Source organism: Lactuca saligna, chromosome 8 (assembly GCF_052625555.1).
Source record: "Lactuca saligna cultivar CGN05327 chromosome 8, ASM5262555v1, whole genome shotgun sequence".
Classification (NCBI taxonomy): Eukaryota; Viridiplantae; Streptophyta; class Magnoliopsida; order Asterales; family Asteraceae; genus Lactuca; species Lactuca saligna.
The window spans coordinates 53,983,764-53,995,963 of NC_136424.1; the positions used below are offsets into that span (position 1 = coordinate 53,983,764).

Here is a 12,200-nt window from a genome sequence, read left to right on the forward strand (position 1 = left end):
ATCACCAGAAATATCCACATTTTATCTGCAAAGGATGTGATTTATAGACAAGTTAGTCAGGAGTACAGTTATTTATATTCATCGTCTAAAAGTTTTAAATATTAACAGATTAAAAACACACCAATGAAGTAGAACTATAGTACAAATATCCATAATCATAGTAAATAAGTTTTAAAAATGTAACTAATTACAAAACACACCAACAAAGTAGAAAAAGATTACAATTATTCATATTCATCGTCTGAATCATCAAATAGGGCTACATTTGTTTCATTGCTATCATCTAAACCTTCTAAATCTTCAGGTTCCTCACTAATTTCTTTGGGGATAGTATCATAATCAATAAAATCCTCTAAATTGTCTTCAAAAGCTTCAACGTCAACAATTTCCACAAACTCTTCTTCACCGTCTTCTACATGAAACTCGAAATTTTCACAATCTGATGTTTGAAAGGGGGTTGTGTCCGACGATGTTCCTACATGTTCAAACATATCCTCATTATCCGGAATATCCCATAAATGCCTATGTGTGCTTCTTTCAATGATTTTCCAGCCTGAGTCACGCGTGGGATCGTTTATATAGAAAACTTGTTTTGCTTGATTTGCCAACACAAAAGGATCTTCATCATAAGATTTTTTGGTTGTATCTATAGATATGAAATGAGGTTCAAACATCACGTTCTTCCTTTTACGATCGATATCAAACCAAATGCATTTAAATAAAATAACTCGGTATCCTTTTAAGAACGAAAATTCAAGGACTTCATCAACATATCCATAATAATCTTCTTCAACACCATTGTGAATTCCTACAGCTGTGACTCCACAATTTTGAGTCCTCCTATGATCATCTCGTGACCTAACAAGAAATTTTACTCCATTTACTATGTATCCACTATGTGATATAACTCGATTATCTGGACCACGAGATAGTGCATATAACTCTTCGTTGATTTCCGATGAATTTTGCTCATACATTGTTCCTATCTGTTCACCATTTCCAAAAAAAAGTAAGGGTAGGTTGATTGTTCTGACATGAGAAAATGATATAAATTATGTTATAGTAACATTACCCGTGATGAAAACCAAGATGGAAATGTAGATTGTTGTAATTCACTTAAATCTAGGGCTCCTTGATGTTGTCTTTCCAAGAAATTCAAGTGCTCACTGTCAAGTGCAAGTAAGCTTTAAATACCTTGAGATACAAAAAAGTGAATTCACTATGAAAGGGAAAATGTACTTACTTCAGGTACGGTTCAACTTGTGAACAATTAGTTAACATAAACCACAATGCTTTCTTTATTGAAATGTTTGAAAGCCTAACAGTTTCTCGCTTCCCAATTCCTCGACCATTTAATCTGAAAATATCTAATTTATAGTCTCGAACATCACTTGTAGTTTCATCGTCATGTCTACCTCGCTTATCTAATCTTGAATCAACACCACGTAAATAGTGTGAACAAAATATCAAAGCTTCTTCAACAACATAACCTTCTGCAATTGAACCTTCGGGTCTTGCTTTGTTTCTAACATATTTCTTTAAATGGCCGAGATACCTTTCAACCGGATACATCCACCTTGATTGTACAGGTCCTCCTAAAATAGCTTCTTGAGGTAGATGAACGCACAAGTGCATCATAACTGTAAAAAATGAGGGAGGAAATATGCGTTCAAGCTTGCAAAGAATCTTAACTATCTCTTCTTGCAAAGTTTCCAACTCTCTCACAAGTAATGTGGCTGAAGTTAGAATCTTGAAAAATTGAGACAACTCGGTCAATGTATCACGTATACGCTTATCTAAAAGCCCACGAACAGCAATAGGGAGTATACGTAACATGAAGACATGATAATCATGTGATTTAAGCCTATATATCTTATTTTGCTCGAGAATAACATTTTTACCCAAGTTTGCAGCATATCCATCAGGAAAACGCACAGACTTAACTAGAGAGCAAAATTGTTTCCTTTCTATTGGAGTTAAGACATTTGGAGCGGGCGGTTTAATCCAACGATCATTTTTCTTCACCAAGTGCAGATTCTTGCGTATTTTCATATCTTGGAGATCTCGGCGAGCTAGGTCAGTGTCTTTTGTCCTCTTTTCTATGTTTAATAAGGTTCCCAAGAAGTTCTCACCCACATTTTTTATAACATGCATGACATCAATGTTATGACGCATTAACAACTTACACCAGTATGGTAGTTCAAAGAATATGCTTTTTTTTGACCAATTTAACTCGCGTTCGCTCCTTCTACGTTTTTGGCCAATGTGAGACTGTTTCTTTCCATGTGGAAAGTAAGGGACATTTTCTAATTGGCGCAAGCAATCTTCTCCACTGATATGTTTGGGTGCAATCCTAAACTCTTTTTTCCCATTAAAATCTCGTGCATTCCTCCAAGGATGATCAGGGGGAAGAAATCGCCTATGACCTACATATGCTATTTTCTTTCGTATACGAATACTAGAAGCATCTTCGTTGCATGTTGGGCATGCCATGTACCCACTTGTGCTCCATCCAGACAAGTAACCATATGCAGGAAAATCGTTTATTGTCCACATAAGTGCTGCACGCATGTTGAATGTACATCCCGATTCAGAATCATATGTTTCAACACCATTCTCCCATAGAAGTTTCAACTCATCTACCAGTGGACGTAAATATACATCAATATCCTTTCCCAGTGAATCTTTTCCAGGAATCAACAAAGCCATCATAAATGAAGCATCAATCATAGACTTCCAAGGAGGCAGATTGTACAATATAAGCACAACGGGCCACATACTATATGAAGTACTCATTGTACCAAAAGGTTTGAAACCATCGCTCGCAAGACCTAGGCGTACATTTCTTGGATCTTTGGCAAAATCAGGGTAGATTGTATCAAAGTGCTTCCATGCTTTTCCGTCTGCTGGATACCTAAGAACTCCATCTTCTTTAGACTTGTTGTGAGCGTGCCACTGCATGTCCTTTGCAGTATACCTAGAGGCATATAGTCGCTTAAGTCTACTTGTGATGGGAAAGTAACGCAAGACTTTGGTTGGAATCTTCTTTTGATGCATTTTATCATCTACCCAACGACTAGCACCACAAACAGGACATAATTGTAATTCCGAATTTTCCTTCCAAAACAATGCACAATCATTCTTGCAAGCATGTATTGATTCGTATCCAAGTCCAAGAGTACGCAAATACTTTTTTGCCTCATAGTGGGATTTAGGGATTATTGTGTTCTTAAATGCCTCACTCAATAACTTCAGTATCATATCCATGGACACATTTGTCATTTTACATGTTACCTTCACGTGCATCAATCGTAATATAAATCCTAGTACAGAGAAAGTATCACATCCTGGAAATAAAGGTTTCTCCATATCAGCGAATAACTTGTCCACATTTGGATTACTAGATCGATTATAAGACTCGTCCTCATCGTTCTCATCTACTCCTTTAGTTTCAGCTCCCACATGAAACGCATCACCAAGTAAAGCATCGACACCATCATCTGATTCATTATCACTTTCATCATGTTCGTTGTTTATTTCATTTTCCTGGCGACTTTCCCCGTGAAATGTCCATATTTTATATGACTGTTGAAAGCCATGATGTATGATATGACTACAAACTACATCAGGTGCATGCTTTCTTACATTTAGACAGCTTTTACATGGACAGTGTGTACGACCTTCACTATCAACGTAACCTTTAGCCATCTCTGCAAAAGCAATTGCCCCCTTCATGAACTTTGGATCGACCTTATTCGTGATTTTAGTCCAACTCTTGTCCATCTTATCTTAGTATAAAGTAGTTGAACTAAAAGGAACCAAAAAGTAGAAACATAAAAAACTACCATTAATGTTAAATAGATAAAATCTATTTACATTTTGGTTTGTGGAATGCAAAAAAGACTATTCTACCCTTTGTTTATTTGATGTAAATTTCTTCAATAACTAGAGATATAACTTATTATTATGAGTTAATTACGTCTTGTAATGTATACATGAAGTCCCAGAGAGTGATGGAGTTTGTGTATTGTGTTATGTGGTCCCTTTGCATAAATCATGTGGCGTTGAATAAATAGGTAACTAGATGACTGAACACCATACAACTTAAACCTAGAGAATTAATTTAGGTGGGCCATGCAGGCTTAGGTTTAGTTTTTACTTCTTACATCTGACCATTGGGGGGCATATATCATAGAAAATAATAAGTAAACCCAATTTATAATATCAAATATATGGTCATTCAAAAGTCACTAGAGACATCTGCCCCCACTCTTCAAGCACTAAATTCGCCCCTGTATTCAACCATCTTCCAGTAGCAACGCTTATTTAGAAGAAGATAATTTGTATGCATGGTGGCATACGGAGGGAGATTTTGTATACGTGGTGTTGTTTTCAAAAGTAGCTGTCAAAATGGTGTTGTTTCAAAAGTAGCTTTCAACCTTTAATATTTCATTTTTTAATCTTTTAAGTTTTATAAGATGTCATATTTATATTATATTAATTTGAAGTTTATTTTTTAAATTGTTTTTGTCTTTAATATAATATATAAGTTATTTATTTACGGATCGTTAAATAACATAAAATTTTCATTTATATATATTATATTATTATATGTTCCAAAATATTTGCAAAATCAACTTCATGATACTTATATGTTATATAAGTATATATTTCATTTATAGCCCCTTAATTTAAATAGTATATATATATATATATATATATATATATATATATATATATATATATATATATTCATAAACAATTTATATTTTATACCATTGTTTTATTTTTATACATAAATTTTTATCTAGAATAGAAAAAAGTTGTCATAATTGAAAAAATTGATACCAACTTAGTCATAATTTTTATACATAAGGAGGTCCATACATTTAGTTTAACAGAATGGGAAAATCGAATGTACAGTGTTGATATTGTGATTGATAAAAAGCCTTTACATTATGGACAAGATTGTTGATAAAAAGCCATGTTTTCAATTTGTTTGATTCCTTTAAAATGAGATTTTAATAGATGATAGATTACTTATCTGAGAACTAATTCACTTAATTCACAAAGATTATCACACAAAATAAACAAACATAAAAATCACAGCAGGACATGGACAGAAAAACATGATACAAAGGGATGAACAAAACTGGGGAAAAAATTTCTGGGAAATTTTGCTTGTCCTCTAAGATTTGTTTAGAAAAACATGAATAAAACTTAATTAAAACGTCATAGATACATATCCTATTCATACTAAACCAAAACAAATCCAAATCTAACACAAAAATTAAAAATATGATGGTTTTACCCAAAATACCCCTGGGTGAAACCTGTCCAAGATATTGTGTTCATCAAACAAAGTTAGCTATTATTATTGATTATGTAATGGGTTTGGAATTGATTTTACAGTTGAATACTTTTATATTGAAAAGAAGTCCTGCAGTTGCTAATGCTTTATGTAATTTATTTAATAATCTTCATATTAGACGACCTGTATTTGTTGACAATTAATCAAATCTAAATAAGAAAAGATTTCTAGCAGAAAAGAGTATCATCTTCAAGGCATAATCATATTCCAAATCATATCAATTCATATTATATGACATGTATTTGTTGACAATTCATATCGCACTTTTTGGAATTGACTTTCAATATGTTATTCAAAGCATAACCATATTCCAAATCAAAGTCGATTAAATTAAAGCTACAAACAGTTAATGTTACCTTGAATTGACGAATACTTCACAAAGCCCTTGACTCCTTGCAATCGCTAGTCTTCCTTCAATTTTGGTAAGGTATTGATAGGGTTTTGTGCGGCCGAATGTGATTGAATAACCGTACCATTAATCTATATCCATGCTCTCGGCAATTCCGGAAAAGACTTGTTGATCCCGTATCCCATCCAAACCACAGGAGTGTTCCTCCATATTTGCAATATGCATACTTTATTTGTTATATTTTTTAATAATTTTGGACTCGTACTTTTCCAAAGAATTAAATGTTTTTATATTTTTTAATTGAATTTCAATGTTTTTTATTTCCGTTTTATACAAATTGCTATAAATTTTTGTTTTTTACCATGTTTTTAAAATCCGATGGGACCGGCCGGTTCAATCGGGAACGGTCACGAACCCAGTTCTTAGAAGCCAAAAAATTGCTCGTCATGTGAACCGCTAAAAAATGGTAAGAATCGGTTAAACCTGTAAGAATCGGTAAAAAACAGAAATTTAAAAAATATTTTTTTTTATGTAATTTTCTATATAATTTAAATTAATAATAATGTAATTATGACATCATCAGGTTTTCCCGGCTTTTGAGACCGGTCCAATCGGTTGGACAAGTTGGACCATCGAACATGTAAGACGGCTGGTTCGGTCTACAATACGATTTTCAAAACCTTCTTTTTTAAAAGTAAATCACATGAATAGTCTATATGGTTTGTATTAATTTACACGTTTAGTTTCCAACATTTTCTATTCTAGCTTGAATCGTCCTCATTGTTTGTTTTTATTAAAGTCTCGGTTCATACCATATATCAAATGTCCTCATTGATTCTTTATTATTTATATATTGTTAATAAATAAGAAAATGACCAAACCGCTCATCTTCCCATCACACCCTTCTTGAAAATGATCACATGAGTAGCACAAACTAAAACACAAAGTAATGCTCCATAGTTGCAGCTTAAAGATGGTGGTTATATGTGTTGACTAAGTGGTGGTTATTGGAAGTGAATGGAATAGATGGGATGATGTGGAGTGGAGGGCATGGGTGTCTCAAAGACTAAAATTCAGTCCATAATGATTTCTCTTTGAAGCCAAATGTGTTTAGTTTATCCAAGACGGAATTTCAGTCCCTAATAAGTTTCCTTCGAATTAGTATTCGTGACTGATTCATCAGTCTCTGATATATGGCATCTATGACTAAATAATCATTCTTAAATACAAATATCTAGCCAATTATATGTGTTCATTCGAATGTCAAATAGTGCATGTCTATTAGAGACTGAAATTCAGTCTTTAAAATGTTTCTCGTCTGTAGGATAAATTGGTGCAATTGTATCAATGACTGAACTTCAGTCCCTAATAAGTTCCTTACATAATCAAGACTGACACAAGTCTATCAGTGACTGAAAATCAGTCCCCTATAACTTCCCCTCCAAAGTCAAAGTTTGCGCTAAACTATTCGAGACAGAAATTCAGTCCCTAATGTGTTTCCCACCAAACCTAAATCGATGCAAACATAATAGGGACTGAATTTTAGTCTCGGATAATTTTGGCCAGACTCTAATAATCCGCAAATTAAAATCAGTCCTAGATAGTATCTAAGACTAATTTATCAGTCCTAGATACATTGTATTCAAGACTGATTAATCAGTCTTTGATATTTTAGTCACAGAAGCACCTTTTTCTTGTAGTGAAACCAACTGATTGACATGAATAATAAGATCAATTACCAAATTAAATCTTGCATGATATAAACTAAAGGCTGGTTGGAATGCAAGTTTACATGACCATTGTGATTAGAATACCTAGGATGGATTATTAAACGGAAAAAAGGAACTAATCAACTTAGGAATTAGGAAGCAAAAGACCAATATCCATTACACTTAACAGAAATCAACCATACATGAAGGATGAATTGAATCTAAATGAAAGCAAATTTAGATATGTTTACAAAATTTTGATTTGTGTTTGTTTGCCTTTACTTGAGTTATGTGTTTATTACAAATTTCCATTTTAGTTGTTTTCTTGAGATTAATTAATAACTAAGTGTCTAATATTCATTCATTCCATTTCCCCTTGCTTTTGACATTTAGGTCTAACATCAATTACAGAGTGACCCTTTTGTGAAGGAACCAAATTTGCCACTTTTTTCATTTTACACTCCATTGGTTACTATTACATTGTTTGAATTCTATCATGGTGTTCTAAGCCCTTATCATTGTCCTTGGTTCAAGAAAAGAGAAAAACTTATCAAAGTAACATATATTTTGCACATCATCAGAAAATTGGATTTCTACTATAGTATTTAGATTTCTATGACTTGGTTTTTGGTATGATCTCTATATATGTAGCCATAGATGTAACTATCAAAAGTTTGAGTATTTGACTATAATCTATTTTAGTGTAGATGGTGAAGTAGGTTGTTATTTTGAGAATGGCAACTTACTTTAGAGTGAATGTGGCAAATAGAATAAATGCACCGCGATCGTGCAAGGATGCGACGCGAAGGGATAAAGATTAAAGGGTGAACTTGAAAAACCAAGTCATGACACAAACATGGTTATTTTCATGTCGCAAAAGTGAATGAAATTCATGTGACATGTGGCAAAAGAACATGATATGCGGCTCAAGTTGGTGACATGTGTTGACACATTTTACAGGCATCGACATGCAGCAAGGTCACGACATGAGCATGAATATGCCGTGACACGAAAGCATGATGATCAACAAGCATATAAAGTGTTAAAAGGATTACCTTATGGTTTCTTTGGCAAATCAAAAGTAGAATCGGTGATAGATATTCATAGATTATAGACATAGATCTTGAGGCTTGTTTGTGAGGGTATGATCGTTGAATGCGTTAAGTTATTCTCCTGAACAGTAGTATGTAATTGTATTTACATGGCGTTAATTGTGTAGGGTTGTTAGAACCCGAAGTAATTATTAGAGACATATGAATTCTATTATTGGGTTCTCGATTTAGATGACCAGGGTTGCGAGTGCTAGTCTTATGATATATGAGATTGAGCTAACAAATTATAGTGTTAGGTTGTTTATTAGTTGTGATATGGAGTTTAATTAGCCTGATGAAAAATGGTTACTAAAGTTAACTCCTAGTGAATAAGAACGAGTCTTGAGGAACTTGGTATATTGTCCAAACAAGTTTGGGAAAGAATTTGAGTCGCTAGACATCACTAACAAGATGCTAAAAACAAGTTAATTTTTATTTACAATATCATAGAAATGAGTTTTCTATGTATAAATGTTTGATATTAAGTCTTTTATCACTTAAATTAGTATGTTCTCATGTTTGAGATTTAGCTGGTATGGCTAATAGATTTAATATAAAAACTTTAGCATACATTATGTTTATTGTTTATAGAGCATTGCTACTAATTATGGTATGAAAGTTTTAGGATGCAATATGGTTGAAACCAGTTATTAGGACACTTGATGTTATTATGCGTATAGTTGTAAATGAGCTTATTGGATTTAAGTGAATTAGTATTAGAATGGATAATATATGCTAGTGTTATGATATACCCCAAAACGAGTATTGGTGATTACAATTAGGATACATGACACTTATCGAGATTTTATTTCTCGTGATTAATAGTTATCTGTGAATGTATTTATGTTGTAGAATCTAGTGACTGGGTACAATCACAAGTTATCTAATGATAGGTTATGTTTACAATTTCTTATAGAGAAATCCAAATCACAAGTCCTTATAACATGACATAATGATAGGAGGTAATGATTCCCCATTGGCTTCAAGATAATTTATGTTCTCAAGGGTAGTAGAGATTTGATTATGAACTAATTATGGGTATTGAGTCCCATATGTCCTAGTTATGGTTTGAGATATTAAGTCTCTTGAATGCATTTTTATGTGGAGGATTATGTTTCAGAGTGTAGTTTTCTCTGCGTGGTTATGTCTTGCGAAATGAAATCCCTTGTTTACACTTTTATCTATACGATCATACCTAAGGTTTTGAAATTCCCCATATTTTTTTATAAGGACATGTTTAAATGTTAAAAGGTTGCCAATATGTTTTAGTTATTATATTGAAAACATGCTTTGATTGTTTTGTTGGGTTTAAACCCATATAGCTTACAAGTTTTTTTCAACTTATGCGTTATTTTTAATTATGATATGTAGTCAGAGAGATGCTGATAGAGAAGGCTCATAGAAGACTTAATGAAATCTTCAAGTGGTTTGATCCATTCTCTTTTACTATGATTATTGATATTATTTTTGTAACACCTAGTAATTGTAAACTCTAATAGAATGAACGGGCTTTGTAAAACCATATTTTACTTAGATCGATTTTCATAGCAATTTCACAACCATGGTAAATTGATGAGTTATGAAATCAGTTAAACAAATCCAATGAAGTAAAATGACAGAGCATAGCATGAAATTAATACTTTTAAGCTCAATGATTGAAAGGGAGGAAATTCAAAGTATAAAGAGATTTGAGAAAGTAAAAATGAGTGTGTGTGGTGATAAAACTCCAATCTACGACACCATTTATAGGCTACATACCCAGTTTCCTCAACTGATCATAAAACACATATATAGATTTCAACATTTAGATAACCACTATAATGTTACACATGATAAAAAGATATATCGAAATGATGACCATTTTGATATATATATATATATATATATATATATATATATATATATATATATATATAACTATACTAGACAAGATTTGACATTGGGTCTTTGAAATATGTTGCTTGAAAGATACTTTCGACATTTATGATTCTTCACAAGAAATAATACTATATAATATCCCACTTTGTGAAGAATATTAGTGATCTTCAAACAACATGCATTATCTTCATAACCTCAATAAGTATCTTTCTTATCTCCAAATACCATCTAATGTGTTTTCGTATTTCTATGATATTTTGAGAATTTTTATTACAATTCTCATTCTCATAAATATGTTGTCCAAATGGGTGTTAGTAAACTTCTCTTTATAATCAGTATAAACATACACTTATTCACCATATTATCTTTCTTTTTCCCATAATATACAGCCCTTTTTGGCTTCATGAGAATTTCACCATGTGCATACTGATCAATGTCTTCTAACCCAATATATGGTATTTTAACATGTTTATTGAAGGATTCTGCAAGTTTAATATCAGTCATTTTGCAACTGAGCATAGTAATATGAATGATCTATACACTTAAGAGTCATTGTAGAATGATATTGCTAGATAATATATGATCCTAAAAGGTCACACTAACAACAACTTGATGCAAATATTTTATTTATAATAATCCGATCCTTGATAAATAAGTGTAATTCTTGTAATTAATTGGAAATTATTTATTTCATGGAAAGATTAATTTTCAATGTCAAGTATCAAAATATATCATAATATATTATAAGATATGATTATTATGTCATATACATCTTTTGGACGAAAATGATTTTTTTGTCTTATATGGATTTATATGTCTTTATAATTTATAAAAATTAGAATAGCTTTTATAAAAATAGCATCTTTTTTACAAAATATCCAAGATACCATAAATAGAAAACAAGACAAGCTTGCATATATTTAATCATAAAGCCATGTTCTTACAACTGTAGCGTTTTCTGTTGCTAAAGGCATGATGTTTTAAAGAATCGAGACTCAATGGGTAAGGACTTAAATTAAGATGATTAAAATGCTTGCATGTATCTCTTCTTTCACTAGCCAAAAACCAAATTTTTTCTATTTCCCATCTCCATATTATCTCTGGTTTTTTCTCTTAAAGTATTAAAATCAAGGTAGGAAGATGTTGATACTTTACTTGAATTCTCCTTTAGAAAAAAAAAAGAGTTTTTTATTCTTAAAGGCTTAAGAGTATTATTATTATTATTATAAGAAGGACTAACATCCATGTCAAGCTGAAGAATTATTGGTGATTCTAACTAATAGAGTTCTACTTTATGTTGTTCATCAACTTCCAACTTCCTAAGAGGATCAAAGTCTTTAAATGTTGTAAATATTTTCCTTTCTATGGTTGTTTTAATCCTTCTAAGCTTTGAAAAAGATCATTAGTGGGTAAAATGGTTTTAGTTTATTTAAATCTAAAAATACTTCTATTGTAATTACGTTGAATTTGTCACCATAACTAGAAATTTTTTTGAATAAAAACCAAAAAGTTGTCAATAAATGACTTCGTATGACCATAGCCAATGAGATCATTTACCAAAATGAGTTGGTATGACCATAGCCAATGAGATCATGAACTTCTTTATTATCAATATTTACCAAAATCTTGAGTAGAGAAATGAGATCATTTAGATTCGTTAAAAGAAAGTTTGCAACGGTGAACTCACACATTTCATTTCCAGCTCGAAGGACCTTGTATTGATAGTTTTGCAATTGATTACCTTCATAATCTTTTTAAATGCCCATACTTCTTCTTCAGTATTTCTATGAACAACATGAAAC

The 12,200-nt window shown here is 32.0% G+C and overlaps 1 protein-coding gene across 1 annotated transcript; it reads right to left on the reverse strand.

Annotated features, from left to right (window-relative positions):
- Nucleotides 1-224: 224 nt before the first annotated feature.
- On the reverse strand, nucleotides 225-3,783 carry LOC145009633 (uncharacterized). The gene is made up of 3 exons (XM_078968289.1): nucleotides 1,244-3,783; nucleotides 1,073-1,166; nucleotides 225-986 (listed from the first exon to the last, which is right to left on the reverse strand). Exons 1-3 carry the CDS (start codon nucleotides 3,781-3,783, stop codon nucleotides 225-227), a joined length of 3,396 nt encoding a protein of 1,131 aa, XP_078824415.1.
- Nucleotides 3,784-12,200: the final 8,417 nt, after the last annotated feature.

Bases quoted from the DNA above. Each gene is read 5' to 3' on its own strand.
- LOC145009633 (XM_078968289.1), bottom strand. From the start codon at position 3,783: ATGGACAAGAGTTGGACTAAAATCACGAATAAGGTCGATCCAAAGTTC. The intron at 1,167-1,243 runs GTAAGTACATTT...TGCACTTGACAG, and splicing joins CAAGTTGAACCGTACCTGAA to TGAGCACTTGAATTTCTTGG. The intron at 987-1,072 runs GTAATGTTACTA...AATGGTGAACAG, and splicing joins CATCTTGGTTTTCATCACGG to ATAGGAACAATGTATGAGCA.